General features: G+C 40.4%; 1 protein-coding gene across 4 annotated transcripts; it reads right to left on the bottom strand.

Annotated features, from left to right (window-relative positions):
* Positions 1-11,605: 11,605 nt before the first annotated feature.
* On the bottom strand, positions 11,606-16,796 carry LOC121324038 (proline-rich protein 15-like protein B). Of its 4 annotated transcripts, XM_041265430.1 has the most exons (4): positions 16,439-16,795; positions 15,735-15,876; positions 15,458-15,614; positions 11,606-12,100 (listed from the first exon to the last, which is right to left on the bottom strand). In XM_041265430.1, the coding sequence occupies exon 4, from the start codon at positions 12,042-12,044 to the stop codon at positions 11,715-11,717; it is 330 nt and encodes a 109-aa protein (XP_041121364.1). In that variant the 5' UTR covers positions 12,045-12,100; positions 15,458-15,614; positions 15,735-15,876; positions 16,439-16,795; the 3' UTR covers positions 11,606-11,714. The 4 variants fall into 4 exon arrangements, with proteins under 4 accessions (XP_041121364.1, XP_041121365.1, XP_041121363.1 ...); XM_041265431.1 differs by lacking the exon at positions 15,735-15,876 and having other exon boundaries at positions 11,606-12,056; positions 16,439-16,796; XM_041265429.1 differs by lacking the exon at positions 15,735-15,876.
* Between the last annotated feature and the right edge of the window lie 6,505 nt (positions 16,797-23,301).

Genomic DNA, 23,301 nt, shown 5'->3' with positions numbered 1-23,301 from the left:
GTTTTATTCTGTTTGCTGTTAACTGTAAGAAAAACAAACAAAAAAAAAATATTAATAATAAAATACAAATGATGTATCTCTATAGTTGAGAGTGTCGCCCAACAGTTTGGACTGGGCAAGGTTTAAACTCAAGAGGATGGACTATAAAGTTCTGTACAGTATAACTGTGTATTTCAAGAAATGCAACAACATGTTATATAGCTCATTCCTACTTTGTATAAGAAACGAATTAAAGACCTCTTTTAGATGTCCGTTTTTTTCTATTGATAAAAAATATTTGCCTTAGATAAATTGCACCCCATATTAAAAATAAATCTGTGTATCGTGAGAACAGCTTTCCTAGTTTATTTAACTTTTTCTATTTTAATTTAAAAAAAAATATATATATATATATATACACACACACACACACCACAGTACTGTGCAAAAGTTTTAGGCAGGTGTGAAAAAATGCTGTAAAGTAAGAATGTTTTCAAAAATAGACATGTTAATAGTTTATATTTATCAATTAACAAAATGCAAAGTGAGTGAACAGAAGAAAAATCTACATCAAATCAGTATTTGGTGTGACCACCCTTTGCCTTCAAAACAGCATCAATTCTTCTAGGTACACTTGCACACAGTTTTTTAAGGAACTTGGCAGGTAGGTTGGCCCAAACATATTGGAGAACTAACCACAGTTCTTCTGTGGATTTAGGCAGCCTCAGTTGCTTCTCTCTCTCCATGTAATCCCAGACAGACTTGATGATGTTGAGATCAGGGCTCTGTGGGGGCCATACCATCACTTCCAGGACTCCTTGTTCTTCTTTACGCTGAAGATAGTTCTTAATGACTTTCACTGTATGTTTGGGGTCGTCATGCTGCAGAATAAATTTGGGGCCAAGCAGATGCCTCCCTGATGGTATTGCATGATGGATAAGTATCTGCCTGTACTTCTCAGCATTGAGGAGACCATTAATTCTGACCAAATCCCAAACTCCATTTGCAGAAATGCAGCCCCAAACTTGCAAGGAACCTCCATCATGCTTCACTGTTGTCTGCAGACACTCATTCGTGTACCGCTCTCCAGCCCTTCGGCGAACAAACTGCCTTCTGCTACAGCCAAATATTTCAAATTTTGACTCATCAGTCCAGAGCACCTGCTGCCATTTTTCTGCACCCCAGTTCCTGTGTTTTCGTGCATAGTTGAGTCGCTTGGCCTTGTTTCCACGTCAGAGGTATGGCTTTTTGGCCGCAAGTCTTCCATGGCCACTTCTGACCAGACTTCTCCGGACTGTAGATGGGTGTACCAGGGTGCCACTGTTTTCTGCCAATTCTGAGCTGATGGCACTGCTGGACATCTTCCGATTGCGAAGGGAAGTAAGCATGATGTGTCTTTCATCTGCTGCAGTAAGTTTCCTTGGCTGACCACTGCGTCTACGGTCCTCAACGTTGCCCGTTTCTTTGTGCTGCTTCAAAGAGCTTGGACAGCACATCTGGAAACCCCTGTCTGCCTTGAAATTTCTGCCTGGGAGAGACCTTGCTGATGCAGTATAACTACCTTGTGTCTTGTTGCTGTGCTCAGTCTTGCCATGGTGTATGACTTTTGACAGTAATCTGTCTTCAGCAACCTCACCTTGTTAGCCGAGTTTGGCTGTTCCTCACCCAGTTTTATTCCTCCTACACAGCTGTTTCTGTTTCAGTTAATGATTGTGTTTCAACCTACATATTGAATTGATGATCATTAGCACCTGTTTGGTATAATTGTTTAATCATACACCTGACTATATGCCTACAAAATCCCTGACTTTGTGCAAGTGTACCTAGAAGAATTGATGCTGTTTTGAAGACAAATGGTGGTCACACCAAATATGGATTTGATTTAGATTTTTCTTCTGTTCACACACTTTGCATTTAGTTAATTGATAAATATAATCTATTAACATGTCTATTTTTGAAAGCATTCTTTACAGTACTTTTTCACACCTGCCTAAAACCTTTGCACAGTACTGTATATATAGTTTTATTGCTGCAAAAATGGTGATGTTTGGGGTTAAAAATCAGCATATAAAAGCCATGGGATTGTATAGTAAATGTTAATGAGTCCCATTTAATAGCAGTTTTAAGACGCGCCTCGGCTTAAGAAACATTGTCCATGTCACCAGCTCTGTTATGTACAAGCTAAGTTTCTGCTGGTCAGTGTTTCTGTGTTTGGAGTGAAGTGTTCCTGTTAAACTCGGATTCAAAATTCGGAAAGAACGTACAAAAGCATGGTGCAGAGTTGTATTTCGAGTAGGGGTGGCAGCAGATGATTTGAACAGAATGAAGACAGCTGTTCAGTGCCTGGCATTTAGGATTCTGTTGATAAGCTCAACATAGCCAGCCAGGTGAAGGCACATTTTTGTAAAACAAAAGAAAATAATTCTGTTTTGAGAATTCTGCTTTCACGCAAGCTGCACAATTCAAGTCTTGGAATGGCAGCAAGGCTATTGTGAAAGCCAGGAGCGGATCAAACTGCTATTCAATGGGGACCCCGTTTCCAGCTCTGTGTGGTCCATTTAAGAGTCATCGGAGCTGTGTCTGTATCATGCTTAGGAAAAATAGAAGCTGACTTTGTATACTGTCAAACTTTAATAATAATTGTGTCTCTTTGCAGTATGTATGTAGGGATTTCATTTGGTACTTAATGATTTTATAACACATTTCCAAGAAGACAATGAAAAAAAAGTTAATTCACTTGTTCATTCTTTCTTCAGTCCCCCAAATAAGTTATTCTGTACATGTTATATTTCTATGAAAGCAATTCAAACCATTCTGGTGAAGGACTCCTAGATAGGAAGGAAAAAAACACAGTGAATGAATGTTTAATTATTAACATTTGTTTTTGCGGGCAATATATATATATATTATATATATATATATATATTATATATATATATAATATATATGTAATATTTGGGGTTTATATATAATATGTGGAAAGGGGAAACAAGGGATTTTAAAAGTAGTTCCCCTAAAAATTTCATCAAATGGACAAGAATCGGGTCGTTGTAAAATTTTCGTCCCTAAAAATTTACAATTATTTATTTTTTTAATAAATACAAAACACGTCTCTATTCCCACAAGTAAGCAGCACAATTGTACAATGAGCTTAATTGTTTTGAAGGGATAAATTTCCTAACAACCAGTGCAACATTTTCTTCCTCTTAAAAGCAAAATGAAAAAAAAAATGAAGTAAACTTTAAATAAACCACAGTACCATTTAAATAAATGAAGAAATTCAACGTTGTCTCGTTCCAGTTGTCTATCTGCACAGTTCTGGGTGCAAAATTTACAGTAGAGATTAACCACAGCTCGTGGTCCTAATGTGTAATTCCTTCAGACTAGAATCCAGCAGTATCTGGGACTGGCAGTCGCTGTTTCGTGGACGTGCAGCAGCTTTTGTTTGTCTGCTTTTAAAAACATAGCTTTCTGGATCTAGAGCTAAGAGAACACAAAGCCACTTTGTGGCTTGCAACTTGGTTTCATGAGAGGTTTCAGGCCCCTGCGTGGCACACGAGGGGAGACTTGGGGTTTGATACAGCAAAGTTGTCCCCAAACTAGGACTCCTGGAACCAGGTTTCAGCCACTGGTCTTGAAAAAGTGGCTTCGCTTTCCCTCAGCTTAAGTGCTAAGTAACTTTTTTTCCAATTTTTCTTGTTAAACGCTGGCCTCTCTCCACAATAAGCTGATTCAAATGAAATGCAGATCCAGAATATTAACAACAAATTAACAAAACGAAAATGTTTAATTCTAAATTAAAAAACAGTTTTATGTTATACTTAAAGCCGTCAATGCCAGCACGGCCATCTTAAGGTAAGTAGCTTTTAAATGCTGCGTCGCGTCAGGACATGTGATGATAAAGTGTTTAGATGGTGTATTTTTGACTGGTGTGAGCAGGGTGAACATTTGACTCATGTTTGCTGGACCAGTTCATGCTTTTCAGGTCACACCCCAATGCATTCTGGTAAGTGTAGTCCTGCTGAGACAGGTAACGTACTGGAATGCATTGGGGTGCGCGTTGAAAAGCCCGAACTGTCCCAAACTATCCTAGTGTACATGCAATCCTGTGGTCTGTCTCTGCGTACAGGTAGGGTAGGTGGGGCTGGCAGAGTTGAATTGTCACATGATGTGAACGGAATATGGAAAGCTGTTTAGTGTCCGGCATTTAGGATTCTCCAGACCAGGGTTTCTCAACCTCAGTTACTTAATTAAACCCTTAATTAAACTAACAATGCGCTTTAATTAGACCTTTTTAATTGTTCTCGGCTCTTAAAAAAAAAAGGTGCTGATTTCAAGTTACTGATAAAATTGTGTCTTTAACTTGAAATCTCCCAACTGTTTAAAAGCTGAAAACAATTAAAAAGGTCTAATTAAGCTAACAAATAGTTCAGTTTAGGGTCTAGTTAAGTAAAGACACAGTGGGTCCCCACAACCAGGATTGGGAAGCCCAGCTCTAGAAAAGGTCAACATGGCCAGCCAGACGAAGACCGATTTAGAGAAAAATTATATGAAATCAGAACTGGAACATCCAAACTCAGAATCAGTCGGTTTTTAAAGAAACAACTTTTCCCTTCAGCAGTGATATCAGCTCTGGCTCTTGAGATGTATTCTAGTCACAGTCTTTCCAAGCAGGTCCTAAATTAGTCAATTGCCTCTTAAAGCTAATGTAAATGGCAGCAAACTGGCTTGTCAACAAAGTCTTCCTACTCTGATAATGCAAAAAGCAGACATTGTACATAATTTGGGACAGTGTATAGTCTGTAGGTAGCAGGTTCAAATGTGTTTGGTTAAACTCATAGTAAAACCAGGCATGGATCAAACTGCCATACAATGGGAGCCTTTTGTCCATCCCTGAAACGTGTATGTTGTCAATTAAAAAAAAAAAAAAAATCAAATCAACTACCATTTCACTGGACACACACGTGATCGTTTCAATTCCAGATTTTAGTAACTTGGTGTTTTTTGTAGACTCAAGAGAGTGGGCGTGTCCTGCGTGCCGTTAATCGAGGCGTCACAACATCACTGTCAGGGTAGTGGCGGATTGTGCTATTGCCAGAAATGATAGAGGGGTGGCGTGTTTTGTACCATGGACAGATTATCGTTTTTTTAAAACAAAACAAAACAAAAAAAAAAACACACCTGTAAACTGCACTTCGTGTGAAGACCTTAATAAATCTGCTCCAATGTGAATCTGATCGCATGATTGATTGATTGATTGATCAGTCCCTGAGGAACGCAGAGCTGGAGGCGACGTACAAGGAGAAGGACGTGTCGATGCCCGGTGACTGCAGCGAAGGTGTAGTACAGAGAGCCGTTACGGCTGTTCCTAGTCGTCGAGATGAAGTTAAAACCACTAACCACGAAGGGTTAACCGGCGATTAAGATTGCTGTGTGTCGTATCGTAGCAGCGCCCACCGGCAGGGACTGTTTCTCCTCATTGCTCTACAGCGAACCCTGCTGGCCAGTGAGCTCAGCGCTCAGAACCAGCACCACACCAAGTGCCAGAACGCATCCATCTACCCGCTTAATCCTTTACAGCCGAACCCTGCAGACGCAGGGCTACACTTTGGGACTCAGGTCCATCGCAGGGCACCACAGACACAGGGCAATTTAGAGTGACCAATTAACCTGAACAGCATGTCTATGGATTGTGAGAGGAAACCGGAGTACCTGGACAACATGCAAACTCCACGCAGACAGACTACCTGTGAGGTAGCAGGCCGAACCACTGCGCCACCGTTCCGCCCGGTACCAGAACGCACTGCGACGCATTTAAAAATCTGGAACAGACGTGATTGTCTGTCATGGAAAGGCGTCTTGTATTGTGTTTTTTATGTTACTAAATGGTAAATAACAAAGTTAATCTTGTTTCGTTTATTCTGTGTGTGTGTGTGAAACTTGAAATGAAAATGTGTGCTTGTTTTCACAGGCATGTTCGTTGGGTGCAGTGCCTTATGCTTCCAGTAGAGGGCAGTAAGATGCAGGTATATACGGCTCTGGGTTTTGGATGCCCGGTGAAGAGGCAGTGTTTTTAAAAAAATGCTTTCATGATGTCATCGTGAGTTGAGTTTCTGTGGGCACGGTTCAGTTACTGTTCCCTGGGTCTCTATTCAAGTTTGCAGCAGCCAGTGACTGCAGTGTTTTGCATCTCGTATTTCACCTTGCTTGTAGCCGCAGGGTGCGCACATTGCTGACTGACACTTGGTCCTGCTAAGTGGCTGTAGAGTTTTACGTTATGATTGATTACGTGTTTTACTGTTTTTTTTTTACTCTGTATTTCTTGTGTGTTCGTGTTTTGCATGCTGCGACGGTGGCGAGTCTCTTGCCAGGTGGTCAGTGGAAATGAGAATTTGATCTCAATTGACTAATCTATGATAAATAAAGGTTTTGTTTCGCTGAAGCAAGAAATACGCGCTCAGCTTGATTTCGAGGTAGACACGGAACCGAACACTTACTTAAAAAACATCCGTTTTTACCACCCCAAACTGAAAATGCCCACAAACTGGCGCTTAGATTGAAGCTAGCTGGTTAATGAATCAGCCGTGTTTGCGAATCGTCATTACTCACGGCTCAAGTGATAAAGATTATATGTAGCATGTAAGAATCAACAAAAGCCAGAAGACGCCCAAACAAACTACACTGAACAAAAATATAAACGCAACATGCAACAATTTCAAAGATTTTACTGAGTTACAGTTAAATTAGTAGGCCCTAATCTATGGGTTTCACATGACTGGGAATACAGATATGCATCTGTTGGTCACAGATACCTTAAAAAAAAAAGGTAGGGGCGTGGATCAGAAAGCCAGTCAGTATCTGGTGTGACCATCATTTGCCTCACGTAGCGCGACACATCTCCTTCGCATAGAGTTGCTCAGGCTGTTGATTGAGGCCTCTGGAATGTTGTCCCACTCCTCTTCAATGGCTGTGTGAAGTTGCTGGATATTGGCGGGAACTGGAACACACTGTCGTACACGTCGATCCAGAGCATCCCAAACATGCTCAATGGGTGACATGTCTGGTGAGTATGCAGGCCATGGAAGAACTGGGACGTTTTTAGCTTCCAGGAATTGTGTGCAGATCCTTGCAACATGGGGCCGTGCATTATCATGCTGAAACATGAGGTGATGGCGGCGGATGAATGGCATGACAATGGGCCTCAGGATCTCGTCATGGTATCTCTGTGCATTCAAATTGCCATCGATAAAATGCAATTGTGTTCATTGTCCATAGCTTAGGCCTGCCCATACCATAACCCCACCACCACCATGGGGCACTCTGTTCACAACGTTGACATCAGCAGTTGAAATCGGGATTCATCCGTGAAGAGCACACTTCTCCAGAGCACCAGTGGCCATCGAAGGTGAGCATTTGCCCACTGAGGTCGGTTACGATGCCAAACTGCAGTCAGGTCAAGACCCTGATGAGGACGCCGAGCACGCAGATGAGCTTCCCCGAGACGGTTTCTAACAATTTGTGCAGAAATTCTTTGGTTGTGCAAACCCACAGTTTCATCAGCTGTCCGGGTGGCTGGTCTCAGACGATCCTGCAGGTGAAGAAGCCGGATGTGGAGGTCCTGGGCTGGCGTGGTTACACGTGGTCTGCGACTGTGAGGCCGGTTGGACGTACTGCCAAATTCTCTAAAACGACGTTGGAGGCGGCTTATGGTAGAGAAATTAACATTCAACTCTCTGGCAACAGCTCTGGTGGACATTCCTGCAGTCAGCATGCCAATTGCACGCTCCCTCAAAACTTGAGACATCTGGCATTGTGTTGTGTGACAAAACTGCACATTTTAGAGTGGCCTTTTATTGTCCCCAGCACAAGGTGCACCTGCGTAACGATCATGCTGTTTAATCAGCTTCTTGATATGCCACACCTGTCAGGTGGATGGATTATCTTGGCAAAGGAGAAATGCTCACTAACAGGGATGTAAACAAATTTGTGCACAAAATTTGAGAGAAATAAGCTTTTTGTGCGTATGGAAAATTTCTGGGATCTTTTATTTCAGCTCATGAAACATGGGACCAACACTTTACATGTTGCGTTTATATTTTTATTCTGTGTATTTTGGGTTGCCGTTCGTCATTTCTCCTGACTGGGAATGCCGGCAAGTTCTGGCCCAGTGAGGCGTGACGGGTAACCATGCACAGTGTCATGTTTACAGAGGCTATAGTGAACCAAAGCTGACTGCTGTCATTAGAAAGAACGGAAAGTTATTCCTTCACGGGTATACTTACCTGAAGCATGAGTTATCAGCAGCCGATTCAGAGCACACAGTAATAGGAGTCAGTGAGTCAAGAAGAAAGCTAATAGTTTCCCAATCTGTTTAGAACGTAAAAGGGTGTGTGAAAGATTGATGAGGAGGCACGATCGGTGGAATGTTTTTACCTTGATGTTAAAAGAAAAAAGTTTCTTCAACATGGAAGCCTGGATGTCTGCCAGTTTTCTTCAGCTCAACACCAACAAACCTGAACTTCTTCTAGTAGGATTGAAAACTCAACTCAAGAGTCTCAATATTGCTGCCTTCCCCTGCTGTACAAAAGCCTTGGTGTGCATCTGGAGAGTAAACTCTGCTTTGAAGCCCAAATCTCATCTGTAGTCAAATCTTCCTTCTACCACCTACGAAACATCTCAAAGGTCCATCCCTCCCAGGTGCAGAGATGTCATGCATTTATCTCCTCTCGACTCGACTCCGGCTACTCTCTCTATAGTAGTCCCGTCACGCACCATAAACCGACTGCAGCTGGTTCAAAATGCCACTGCTAGGATCTTTACCAGATGTAGAAAACACGATCACATCACACCCTGTCTTGCCCAGCTGCACTGGCTACCTGTAAACTTGAGGATTACTTTCAAAATTCTCCTACTTGCCTACAAGGCCCTTCACCAGAGAGTCTCTCCAACCTGCTGACCCGCTATGACCCTGCACGCAAGCTGAGATCCTCTGACTCTGGACTGCTTGTTATACCCAAGCAAAAGCACACCACACTCGGAGAGCATGCTTTTAGCTTCATGGCCCCGACTCTCTGGATCGCTCTCTCAGCTTTAGTGCGTGCAGCTCCCACAATCACTCACTTCAAATCATCTCTCAAGACCAACTTGCTCTCTCTTACTTTCAAAGTAAACGTTACAATCTTGTAAAGTGCTTTGTGATGGTGGTCCACTATGAAAGGCGCTCTATAAAATAAATATTGATTGATTATTTCAAAAACCAAATACTGCTGGCATGGTTCCTGTAAATCTTGTTGCTGTTCTGACTTCAGAAAAAAAAAAAACACACACGCAATAGGAAGCCATGTACTTATTATTATTTATTAATTTTAGTAACTTTATGCATGTAACTCCGGTTTGCAGCAGGACAGCGTTGTGCAGGCAAAACTGCAGGGAGTGATGGAACTTTGGTGCAAATCCACATTATGTTTTTGTAAACGTTTCTGTGATGTCACCCTTTGATCAGTTAATTGGTTTACATTTCCAATTAAACTGAAATCTGGATTTGTGGCATAGAATCGCCAAACCCACTCCAGTTAATTGCTTATTTTAAAACGTCTTACAAACTCAAAAGTACTGAAATTGCAAATTCCATTGCTAGCATAGATGTCTAGCAGAGTTTCCCAGCCCTGGTCCTGGGGAGCCCCTGTGGCTGCTGGTTTTCAGTCTAACTGAGCTGTCAATTACTGAACTAGACCGTTCATTGAACTGATTGACCAGGGCTGGGAAACCGTAGACTGGTGTATTTGTCAGATCAGTAGCTATCGACACTCTCATAGCAATTCTTAATGTGTTAAATAATACATCTATTTTCTATGTAATGTGTGGTATTCAGCAACGGCATTGTCAATGAATATCAGTCAGAAATGTTTCAAGTTGGATAAACAAGTCGAAACACTTAGCATTGTTTATCATGTACAAAATGGACGTGTCGGCCTGGCTTCTTAAATATATTAATTTACACTTGAGAACTCTTTTTCTGTGGTGGCATAATTCTATTCTTCACAAAATCGTATTTATTAATTTTATTTTATTTATAAAATACATTCAACAGTTTTAAAAAGGAAAGTATTCCTGGTATGCAACAATTCATTGACAATTGAAAAAACAAACGATGATCAAAGACACCATTGTGTACATTGTACAAAACTATTCTTAAGTAAAAACAAACACTTTTTTTTTCTTGCACTGACAAAAACAAAATATGTGCATCTTGTTCTTACAAGCATGTTGTCATTCGAGCCTCTATTATAAGAGTTGAAAACGATTTTGTGAACTGCAGCCTCAAGTTAATGACTCCAGATTGTCTTTAAAGAATAAATCCTTCACCGTCATGCAATGTGACCTCATATATATATATATATATATATATATATATATATATATATATATATATATATATATATATACACACACACACACACATATCTCGAGGGAAGATATCAGAATATCGAGAGTATATTCCTCCCAAAACATTTTTGTAATTTCTCTTAAAAAAAAATTTTTTTACTTTATTTTTTCAGTTTGTATGGAAGGCTAATGTTTCTTCAACTCCACATAATACTAAAAAATAAAATATTAATATTATTATTATTTTTATAGGAACTATCGATTCTAATAAATAGGATTGTTAATCGACCTTACCCAAGCCGAGAACGGGCTTGTGAGTTGTACAGTATAATTTACAATCAGTCTGTGTCAGACTACGTTTCTTAATTTTAACATTTTGTCTGTAGAGGACCCATGTAAGAGGTTGCCCTCTAGAGTTAGGGATGGGCCATTTTACCTTAATTTCATTGTTACAAAAATAAATATGGTGGGGTCCCTGAATTCTGCTGTTTGTGTACTGTTTATTGTTCAAACTGAAAAAAAAGAAAGTTATGCTGTCAATTCATTTTTCTGCATGAAACAAACTAATTAAGAAATGCTACCATTATAGCCTGAAGAAACCTTACAGCAAGCAGCTCTTGTGCAGTCTAGCTTTGCTTGTTCACATACAGCGCTTGCAAATGCATTGATGTGACAGAATATATCATGCTTTACCATCCCACCAATGTCAGCACCCTACCATTATAGCTTCCCACTGCCCGTTTCTGCCCAGCCATTGTGACATCGAAGATCATTTGGTAAAAAACGCAATTGCTCTAGAAATACCATGTTTTCTGTCAGTCCAGTTAAAAAAAAAACCCAACTAGAATTTCAGCTTTGACCACCTAATCCAACCCAGGCTACAGTAAGCATCATGGTCTCCTCTCCTGGCCCAGTCACGTGTGTGTGTGTGTGTGTGTGTGTGTGTGTGTGTGTGTGTGTGTGTGTGTGTGTGTGTGTGTGTGTGTGTGTGATATCCAAATGCCAGCTTACATGTCACCAACATTTCACGGTTACTCCGTGGAGTAATGACAACACACTGCGGTTCGGTACAAAATTCCGTAGATACTCTTTTAACACATATATGTGGTGTGTGCTATATATATATATATCTATATATATATTATATATATATATATATATATATATATATATATATATATATATATATATATATATATTCCAAATTGTGCTTTTTTTTTGGGGGGGGGGGGGGGGGGGGGGGGGGGCTTGTTTTTTTCTGTTATTATTATTATTATTATTATTATGACTGCTATCTGCAGGTCAGGTGTGAGCCATGGTGCGTCTTTCGGTCTGGGAGCGTGGCGGTTCTATTTCTCCTCGTTGTGGTTTTCGCTGTTCGTGTTTTCGGGGAAGAGACTGGGGTTTTCCGCCAGCGAAGCTCGGACCTTTTTCTTCTCCTTGAAGCGTCCGGAATGCGACACCTTTACGTGCCGGCCCTTGGTGGCCGACTTGTCAACAATCTTCTCCAGCCTCGCGTTGAACTGGCTGTCGCCGGCGCTGCTGCCAGCGTCCTTGTTGCCGTGGTTACTGCCGTAGTCCGCCGGGATTTCGTACAGCACTTTGGGCTGCGATGTCTTCCTGCGAAGGAAGGTCAGCTTCCACCAACTCTGCGAGGAGGACGAGTCTGCCATGACCATGCGGGGCGTGTCCTGGGAAAATAGGCGTGGAAACGGTCGAAAGAAAGGTGAAGAACCTATAAAGTAAATAAACAGTAAAGACATAAATAATCTTTATAACCTCTTATTTTTATTTTTTTTTAATTTTGAGCATATTAATAACAGTGGAAAAGCACGATATTATTTTAATGTATTTATTTATGTAGGCTTATTTATTTATTTATGTGTTTGTTTGTTTATTTATTTATTTTGCCTGGAGCAATGGTTACAATTTATTTATTTATTTTTTAACAAATAAAAATAGATCCTGGAAAAAAAAAAAAAAAAAAAAAAAAAAAAAATGTAATGCAGTCTACACAAAAACGTGTCTGTTTGGTTCTGTTCATATACGCCCTGCATAAAAACAATATAATACAACCTGTCTATAAAAGCGTGTTTACCCAGTACTGGTACAGACCCCTACACTGCGATTAAGTGCGGCCAAGTTCAAGTCGGAGATTTTGATATATTATATAGGCCGTTCAAAACATATGCCTGCCTGATTCTTCAACAGCAACAGCGATTATCAGCTCTCTGTCAACACTCCATCTAGCTGGGACCGTTTTGCATTTTATAATCGCCTTTTTTTTTGTTGCCCTTATTCGTGAATCATTATATTTGCAGCGGCGCAGTTTGTTAATGATACAAGGAGTACAAATACTTTTCCCAGTCATCCCATTCCAGAAAAATTATCCAGGAGTTATTTATTTATTTATTTTTGGTACAGTACACAATTATAGGCAGTCATTGTACCAGTTTTCAATGTCATGTACTCTCTATAATGGTAAACACAAAACAGAAGAAGGTGAGTTACAATTTATAAGGCATACCAACTGCAAAAAGTGTGTTAGTGCAGGGGTCTCCAATCCTGGTACTGGAGGGCAGGTGTCCCTCCTGGTTTTTGCTCCAACCGTACCCTAAATTACTTAATTGGACCAATTAAGCTCCTAATAAGTAATTTAGGGTACAGTTGGAACAAAAACCAGGAGGGACACTGGCCCTCCAGGACCAGGATTGGAGCCCCTTGTGTTAGCGTATTCCTTTTATGTATACTGAAAACTGTATTGAGATTGTAATAAAATAAAAATAAAAAAAAAACAGAAAAAATTGTTAATAATAATATTTTTATGATCAAGAAAAGCCAGGTTTGTCGCCAGGCCACAGGCTGTTGTGCGTTAATAGTTAACGCTAGCTGCCTACGGCTTCAGACTCCCAAAACACACTAGCGTATATACACCAGCACCCCCTGCAGGACAGTTTGAACATAACAGCTCATTAAAAAACAATGAACCCTCACAAGAAGCGATTGCTTCTGCCCATTCTAAATCGGGAAATTCGGTTCAGCCAATTAGAAAGAAGCGTTGGCAAAATTCTTTGCACCTGTTGTTTTTGTGCATACAGTTCTCTCGCCTGTCTGTACTTTCTCATAAACTCTGTTTTCCGGTACCCCTTTTAAGGTTTTTCCTTCGGAGCGAAGGCTTGCAAGGAACTACTTCAATACTAACTGTACTTGCGAGGGGGAGTTCTGTGTTTCACCCAGAATCAATTTCTTGTGATGTTCTCACAGTCAGTTGCCAAGAAACACAAATCGCTAGACAGCTTTAACCTTGCTCCTGGTTAAACATTGATTGCATTTAATGCACACAGCGATGGGGAATCATTTAAATTGTCAACTGTTTTTGGTGTGATAATGCATGCAGAATATTGTATAGAGTGCTGGAATTGAAAACAAGGGAACTGATCCAGACCCCGACTGCAATAAGAGGCTTCTAATTGGACAGTACAAGGACTGGTTTTGCACGATAGACCCACGGCTTCACCAAGCCCACATTAACGATCAAACCAGTCTGTAATTGTTGGCAGTTGTTTGTTTTATAGCATAGCTATAACGACAGTCCTTAGTAATCAATCAGGAGAGAATTACAGCGAATGGATTGCTTGTTGTAATGTAATGCGTTGCCCTTATTGGCTGCGCAGGATAATAAACCCTGTGTTTCCAGGATACTGTGGCAGCAACTGCTTTTTTGTGTCGTTATATTTTTACAGGATGGATGTAAAGCTATTAGAAACAAGCCAGGAGTTATGCTGACGAGTTCAAAACGTAACATCTAACCACAGTTCACTACAACCAACAAAAGGATCTGTTTTTACAGGGTTCACAAAATAAAATATTTTTTAAAAAAGCCTTAAAATAGCTACTCTTTTATTGTAGTGCAACGGTTAGGATTGGTCCGGTCCGGTCTTATTCACTTGCTGCCATATAAGTGTGACCTTTGCTCAGCAGGAATTTTTCTAAATGTCTGCTCTAGTGCACTGCTAGTGTAAGGATTATTGCTCACATTGTCAAACTGGTAACAGCCCTTATGTTTTTCTTCTTTTTTTTTGAAAAGCTCTTCCTGCAGTGATTTAGTGGACAGATTTTAAACCCCAGTGCACCATAGTGGACATTGTAATCAGTGTAAAAAGTTGTCAGGATGTGAACAATGAAAATAAAAAATGACAGGTACGTTATTTAAACAGTGTAGCAACACTTGGGGATGTCTAACACTATATTTAATTCTATAAACTAATTCTCCCTAAACAAGACCTTTCCTTACAGGATCTCTTTTTAGTCATGCAAAAAAAAACAAAAAAACACGCTATCCAAACACGCGAGACACAGTTACAGAGTGCGTTGTTTGAAGTATATATAAATACCGCCCCCAGGCTGCGCAAACTAAAAATAGCTGGTCAAACCGGATTTCTGAATAATCCAAAAATCAGAGGTGCAGATAGTTTAGAAAATTGGTTCTAAACTGTTTTGAAAGTTTAGCACCAGAAACCCTGCTGGTGCTAAATAATCAAACCCCGCCCTAATAATCAAACCCCGCCCTAATTCATCCCCCCTCCTTCCACTGCTCTTCAATGAGTTTTTAATGTGTTGTGGGTGAGTGTGGCGGGTCATGAGAGTAGTGCAAAACCAATGAGAAACTAGCATCATCTATAGTTGCTAAAGAATAATAATTAACCATGTCTACTGGCGCCAGAATTTAAGGTTGCTATATAAGGCACCCTATCTAGAATCTAGGGTATTAGCGCCAAATTTGCACCCCTGACAATAATGTAGCATTTAAACATGACAGTGCACAGTGTAACTTTAACAAGAGCTATTCGGCTGCAGTGAAAAAAAGACCATATCTAACATTAAAGTAATTATTAAGCGATGCACTGTTAATTAATCAATGTTTTGAAACATATTTATTTCTTTGAATTTTTTTGAAATTGTTAGCACTGCTTCCCCCTTTTTTGTTCTGAGAATATCAGTGTTTTTTCTCTTTCTTTTTCTTTCTTAACATTATTTTGGTCTAGGCAAATATTTCAAATTCAAATACAGCTAATCTGCAGCTTCCTGGTACCTTTTGATGTAGGTCTTGTTTGATTGACGCCCCGGGACACAGGAACTACAACACGGCACGTGATAAGGAACCAGGAAGAAGATGCTTCTGTTGTGTTCCGCAGGCAAAGAGCCAAACCATTTCAAACAGGGGAAAATGGGCACCAGTGATAATACCCCTACAAAGAGTGAGATGCAAGAAACTGGCTTGTTATCACTCCTTAATACAATATAACCATTATTAAATAGCTACCAGGTAACTACCTCTGGGTGATTACAGTATAATGAGTTGCATTTACCTGGCAATTATCGTGGAATACATGTAACTCTGTAACAAAAAGCCAGTTTCATTGGGGGGGGGGGGTAATTACTTGAACCCAAGTCCTTCTCTGCACTGCAGCCTGGTCCTCAAACCACTGAGCCACCCCCTTGTGCAGAAGCCTGGACAGAAAGTAACCAAATAGTGGCAATGAACACCGCAGCTCTAATTAAATGAGACCCGCTGGGCTCCAGCTCTGTGTGATCATGTAACAGAAGAAGTACTGCTGATCGAATATTCATGAGCCAACGCTCTATTAACTATTAAGAGGTTAAACAAAGCGTGGAACCTAGCAATTTCACTGAGGGTATGAGCCCATGTGAATGTTTTACTTCATAAACACATCTCAACTCTCAAAAATTCATAGTGAGATAATGGGAATATTCCATTGAAATGTGCGAGTGAGACTTCTAAAATTGACACCAAAAAAGTTCCTAAAATGAATGAGACTTGACATACACACATACATACATACAAACATATGTACATGCTACTTTGGAACTACTCTATTGCATCACATACTATAATATAGGTACATTAGAACTAAACAACATGATGTATGATGCTAGAGGATTTAGACAGATCTATAGCATATTATACCATCATGTTTACAATATCTGTGCGTAACATTCTTACATAAACATAAACATCGTCCGTAAAATAAATAAACACTGTCGGACTCACCTGTTTGTACAAGCTCCCCTCTGAAAGATCCCTTTAATCCTTTGCTAACTGAGCCACCGCTGAGAGTGTGTTATCGGCAGGTTTAGCTATGCAAAGTCATACTCTGCATATCACTGATTGCAAACTGAGATCAAATCGTTTGCCGACATGCTTTTCTATTTGTTTCAAAATCTCAAGGTCTCCTTTTTCTTTCTTTCTTTTTCTTTCTTTCTTTCTTTCTTTCTCAGCCCCTCTTCACCACTTTCCTTTGCCCCTCTGTACTCTGAGAATCAGGTGTATGCTAGCAGGTCATTGACTCTGTCTGTGAGGGTGTGTTTGAATGTCTCTCTTTCTCTCTCTCTCTCTCTCTCTCTCTCTCTCTCTCTATCTCAAGTTGAATATTAAGCCCTGCCCTTTGTGACTTGAGTAAATATTAGTGAAGGTTATTCTCAAAGAAGGTCCCACAGGTGTTAACGGTTGTGAGTTTAGAAGCCTGTGTGCATACTTTTGCACATAATTTGGATGAACTGTGATGTTTTTGTGTCTAAGGAAATAATAACAATAGTGTGTGAATGCATAGCTGAGCAATGACTAGGTAGAAGTAAGGTAGAATAGAATAGCACTTTGAAAGGAATTGTTAATACTAAAGGCTATTAATAAATGAATACTGGAAATTCAATTCCATTTTTTTTTTAAGATTGTTCCAGGCGAAAGCAAAATATCTTTTTTTTTCTTTTAACTTTATTCTAAACAGTACTGATCATCTACTTCCACGCTGAGATGAGGCCTGGCTGTATTTGAGAATACAGTGAAACTTTGATTATCCGAACCCCTCTGTTATTTGAACCCCTCTGTTATCCGAACACCTCTGTTATCCGAACCCCTCCGTTATCCGAACACCTCTGTTATCCGAACAGCCCCTTGTCAACTGGTCCGGTTGTGTGCTGTGCTCTTCTGCTCTGTTTGCAAAGCAAAGGAGCTAACCAGCCCTTAGTTCCTGGCATCTACAGAATGATGCAGTGCTGTGGGTTATATACTGTATTTACAGGCAAAGGGGTTAAATTATGTATTTTAGGCAGTTTCTTGATTGGAAAAGTCATGTAAAGAAAAAATGTCAGTGTCATAAATCGACTATCAGAACAATTTGATTATCTGAACTACCCCCCCCCCCCCCCCCCCCACCCTTGCCCTGGGGCTCTCCCCCTGGGACGGGGTTAATTGGATAATAGATGTTCTAATGAATTTGGTCTTCTGTTGCTAGTTAAATATTAACCAGGGGAGGGGAAATCTGAGTGGAGAGTTTCGTCTTGGCGCGGTTGCAAAGGACGTGCTATTGTTACCGTTTCTGTTGTGCTTGTGGCTGATAGAAAGTTTCCTATTATAAAAGGGAAACTTCACAATTCAATTCAAACGGCTCAAAAGTAAAATCCCTGATACTCCCCCCCCCCCCCCCCCCCCCCGGAATAGAAAGCGATAGCGATCAAGACTGGAGAGATTGGAAATGTGGGGTCCCGGTCAGTGCTGCTCACACCGTTTCTCTAAATAAGGAAATTAAAAACTGTCGTGATCACAGCAGCTAAAGGGTAATTGAAGGACTCAGCCAGTCCCTTTATCAGCAGCTACATCTGTATATTCTGTGAACCCGGTTTAATAAAAGGCAGCAAATACTAAACAAGCTCAAAGGGACCTTTCTAAAAGGTTCTTATTGTTAAAGCACAGTACAGTCTATTAAAGCACAGTGAAAGGGAAAGTATAGGTTAGCATTGCAAAGCCCAGAGAGGTATGATAAAGCATGTCAACAAAACCAGGGTAAACCATGCTAAAAATAAATACAGATTTACTGCAGCATCATTATATAAGGGGAGTGCTAGCAAGAGTTTTTTCAGCCTCACTCACCCATTTTTGCCTAGCCTCATAATCTATAATCCATAATATATATATATATAGGAATGTAAGCACAGTATGGTTTTTAAAATGTATTTATTTTAGCGGATGCTTTTATCCAAAGCGTCTTACAGAGACTAAAGCAGGGGTTTCCAACCATGGACCTGGAGAGCTACTGTGGGTGCTGGCTAATTTTGACTAATCATTGGCTTAATTAGTCAAAATTAACAGGTGTTCCAGATCTTTAGTCACATACGATGTAAAGACACCTATAAAACCTGCTGGATAGGGGATCTCCAGGACCAGGGTTGGAGACCCCTGCACTAGAGGGTGAACTATACATCACAACTGCAGCTGCAGAGTCATTTGCAATAGGACCTCAGCTTTACGTCTCATCCGAAGGACCAGAAATAATAAAACATACAACAATAATAATCTGTGTAATTGACCCAGCATATGAAACAGGAGGTTAAGTGACTTGCTCAGAGTCACGCAGTGACTGAGCTGGGATCAAACCAGGAACTTCCTGTTAACAAGCCCCTTTCTTTAATCACTGGACCACCAAGCCTATATATAGTAATATAAGTACAGCATGTATGTTGTCTGTGCAAGTGCAGTGTATGAAAGCTGATCTGTGTGCACAGAGAGAGAGGGTGACACAGGAAAGCCAGCGAGTGCTTGCAGAGATTTGCATTGCCAGACAAAATCGCAGGCAAATCACAGAAGTCTCACAGAACCCAACGTGAAGTAGTATAGAAATTATGGAAATACAGTGCCAGTTTTGCCAGGTCAGAAATTCAGAGTGGAATCGGCATTATACTGTAAAACAATTTCAATTTGCTCATCTGCATCATTGTTAGATAGAGAGGTTTGAAAGGAGTTTTAACTGCAGTAATAATAATTATAGCAATAATAATAATAATAATAATAATAATAATAATAATAATAATAATAATAATAATAATAATATTTTTAATACATCCAACCACAGCCACTAAGAGCAGCACAAGTGCCAGCCGAGAGACAGAAATGCAGGCGGCGGTTTTTGAGCAGCTACAGTGCTGTGTGAAGGGTAGGGTGACCAGACTTGCCTGTTCCCATAGACAGTAGCTGATACGTGTCAGGACTGCTTTAAAAAGTTCGACGTGTTCCACATCTGCTGAGTTGCCATCGCTGACAATGCTGCTCTTGGCTTGGGGTTGTGCTACCATTATAATGCACACTTCGCTACAACACCCTGATATGGGTCGTCCGGACCTGTTGTTGCTAGGAATAAAAAAATCAAGAATATTGAATGCCCACATTTGCACAACACCTAGCATCAATACACACAATACCGCAAATCATCTGCTTGTATCTCTTACAAAGGAATCTCGCTCCGCCGTGTGTGTGTGTGTGTGTGTGTTTGTGTTGGAGTGCACTGAGATTTTTTCTCAATGAATGCTGCGATCGAAACTCAGTACAGGCTGAGCAGGTTTTGAGTGCAGTTTCTCTCTCCTAATTTACCCTTGAGTATCTTACCTGGCTACCATTAACCCCTAAACACACTTCCAGCCCTGTGCAGAGTCTCAGAGCTGGAATGTCCCGTTAGAATTTCCTGGGAATGGTTCCTTAGGCAGGCCGGGGAAGCTAGACCGCATTTCAATTTGTCATTTCAAATTGGGTGGAAAACAGGTTCAAATGTATTCCTTTTTTTTTTTTTTAAAGCAAAACAATGTTGCAGATGTGAGCTGGCTGCCTATCACCTGAGCCTTATTGTCCACAAATACAGTCTGTGTGCAGTACTAATCATATTAAAACATGGTGAAAGCATGGCAAAGCCCACAGTGGAGTGGGAACCATGGAGAAAGAATGGAGGATGAATGCAAAAATGCTACAATACTGTTTTTATTTATGTTTTATGTACATATAATTAATTTTATTTCTCATGATGCAATAATTTGTTCTGTCAAAAGCAGGATCCACAGTAAGATAAAGTTGTATGGTTCATTCGACTATTTGTCTAATTTCCTTCTAAAACAAACAAAGCCATCCTTTGAACTTTACCCAGCTGAAAGGCTGCTGTGAAAACACAGCAGCAGCAATCTGTTCCACAGACACCCAAGAGCGGGTTCACAAACATTACAGCAGAGTGCATTGAAACTCAGACAAACAAGAACAACTGAGAAAGACTTCAGATCGAAGAGTAAGCCACTGGATTTGTCGAGCTTTGTTTTCGTATTTAGAATGTAAGAACATAACACAGGGACTAGAAAAGGCCATCTAGTCTTTTTTTTATATTCCCAGTGTTTGAGATCCCACTACTTCACCTGGCAGGCTATTCCACGCATTTCTAACTCTGTGTAAAACACCCTTCCTTCTGTTCTAAACTCACTTTCTCCAGTCGTTGTTCTTCTCTCTGCAGGGGTGCTGGAACTAGGGGTGCTGGGGGTGCAGGAGCACCCCCTTGGCTTTACCTGGCTTCCATCATATACACGGGTTACAGTTTTGCTCAATGGCTTTCAACACCCCCACTTTAAAAATTGTTCCAGCGCCTCTGTCTCTCTGTGCTAAATTTCAAGTCGTGTCTTGGGTTAACTTTATCTAGACGATTTATGATTTTAAAGACTCAATCAAGTTCCATCTTTCACTTCTTTTTTCTAAATTGAAGAGTTCTCATTATTTGAACCTGGCCTCGTAGCTCATGTCATGAAGTCCTGGGATCAGCCTAGTTCTCTGCACCGTCTTGAGTGAAATGACTTTTTTTTTGTACCAAAACAGCACACAGCATTCTAGGTGGGGGTCTAACTCATTGTATAATCAAAGACACTGAGAAAAGCCTGCCATTTACTGTATTAGGGTTATTTCTAAAAGGTACATAAGTGTGTGTGTGTGCATTGCATCTGTCTGCCGATCATTCAGATCTTCCTTTTCGGTCTTGTTTTTTCGAATCAGCAATGACAAGTCAGGCGTGAGGCTTCAAGGCTCAACAATTGCCAAGTTTGCACATTGATCTCCTTTTGGAATTCGCACGATCAGTCGTGATAAGAGACTAACCCCAAGCCTGCACTGCAAACAGTGTGTGAAAACGATAGCTACAAACCAGCAGGCTGCTCAGGGTACAGGAACCGCAGCTCTGCCTAGAACGAGATAGAGGAGATAAGGAGTTCTGCAAACACTCCCAAACAAAAGGTATGCACACAAGTGTGTTTTTTTCTCTGGCAAATGCAAACAGGCAATTTTAAAAGATTTCTGGAGATGAAAGGTCTGTTTGCATATGCAGGTTTCTCCCTACAATAGATTGAAAACCCAAGTTCATACATTGCTACTTAAGTTCCCATGTGTAAAATAAAACCTTATAAAAGCTTACCACAGTAAAAGCACAGCAAAGTGTAATAAAGCACAGTAAAGCCTAAGTAATCACAGTATGGTAAAACATATTATTATTATTATTATTATTATTATTATTATTATTATTATTATGTGTTTATTTAGCAGACGCCTTTATCCAAGGCGACTTACAGAGACTAATTATTAATAACCATGGGGAAAGCATTGCAAAATGACCTGCAAATATAGAACTGTTGCTAACCGAAACAGAATGTGTGATATGATAAAGAGCAGGTTTAACAGCTTGACTGTTTGCAGTGCTTACGCAGGAGATCTGAGGAAGTCAGAACCTCCGGTCACCGTTTTTTTTTTTTTTTTTTTTTTTAAAGTAACCAGAACGCTTCTTCACTGCCAAACATGAACTACTTTAGATGTGTAATGGCTGCAGTATAAGATACTCACCTTAGGGTTAGGGTTTCGGTGTTGAGAGGATTATGCATCGTTTTATTACCAATAACACGATAACCAGTCAGAGCGCAGTGTCCTGACAGGACCATTTGGTGGCGCGTTTGTATGGAGTGCTGATTGTTCCAGCACTCAAGCCGTTTTAATCTAAACTCTGGATGTCTTCCACATGAGAAACATCACAATGTATGAAAATTACGGTTTTATTATTATTATCATTATCATTATCGTTAGAATCACTTTCAAATCCAAACCAGCTTTGCTAAAAGCGGTGGCGCGCGGTGAGGAGGACTGCAACCACTTTTAAGATGACATCATTTTTCCCGTGCGCATAGCAATTAAATAAATCAAACACATTAATGTAGTCAGCTGTGAATGTGAAACACGTGCTGCTGATATAACTGTACTACTGACACTGAAGTTGCATTCTTCTCGCTTTCTTAGCGCAGATACCTAACAAGTTTTGTTTTCCATATTCAGTAAGGATAAGAATTTGCCGCCCTGGGTGTTTGCGTGTGAATGTCTCTAAGCGTTATAATTGGCGTTGAAGAAATCCTTGCCACTGTGGTTTTGTTGTAGTAATTTCTAATTACGGGTTTGGCCTTCCGTTTGGTATAATTTATGTTTGTGTTGCAAAGTCTCTTGTACTGAACAGATGAGTTAACATTTGAAAGGTTTGCGGTTTTATTTTGACGTCAGGAGTTGTTGGTGCGCTACTCTACAGTTGCGTGCCTTGCTATGAGGCAGTGTGGTCCTGTGATTAAAGTCCAGGGCTTGTAATCAGAAGGTCCCCAGTTCAAATTCCACTTCTGCCACTGACTGACTCACTGGGTGTAACCCTAAGCAAGTCACTTAACCTCCTATTGTAAGTGACCCTGCATATAATGCACAGTGCACAGCCTGTCTCTGTAAAGCGCTTTGTGATGGTGGTGCACTATCAAAGGCCTTATATGCCGATATTATTATTATTATTATGATGATGATTATGTTTTCTAACGCACGGCCAGCATGTGTTGTGCCCGGATGCGACTCGTTACCTAGGCAACCCGATGCCACTTTGCGCGTTGCAGGCCTTGACCAGCAAAACAAGAAGTCTGGGCAGGCGAGCAGGTTACTTGCGTCACATCACTTCAAATAACAATAAAAAAAACTATAAGGGACAGCGGTTCAGCTTCCAGTGAAACAAAATAAATGCACTTTTATTATATAAAAAAAAAAACGTTTAT

This window comes from Polyodon spathula, chromosome 12, assembly GCF_017654505.1.
Source record: "Polyodon spathula isolate WHYD16114869_AA chromosome 12, ASM1765450v1, whole genome shotgun sequence".
Taxonomy (NCBI): domain Eukaryota; kingdom Metazoa; phylum Chordata; class Actinopteri; order Acipenseriformes; family Polyodontidae; genus Polyodon; species Polyodon spathula.
The sequence above is the reverse complement of the archived record's forward strand: the minus strand, read 5'-3'. Positions and strand labels throughout refer to the sequence as shown.

Coding starts and splice junctions, on each gene's coding strand:
- LOC121324038 (XM_041265431.1), bottom strand. CDS start 12,044: ATGGTCATGGCAGACTCGTCCTCCTCGCAGAGTTGGTGGAAGCTGACC.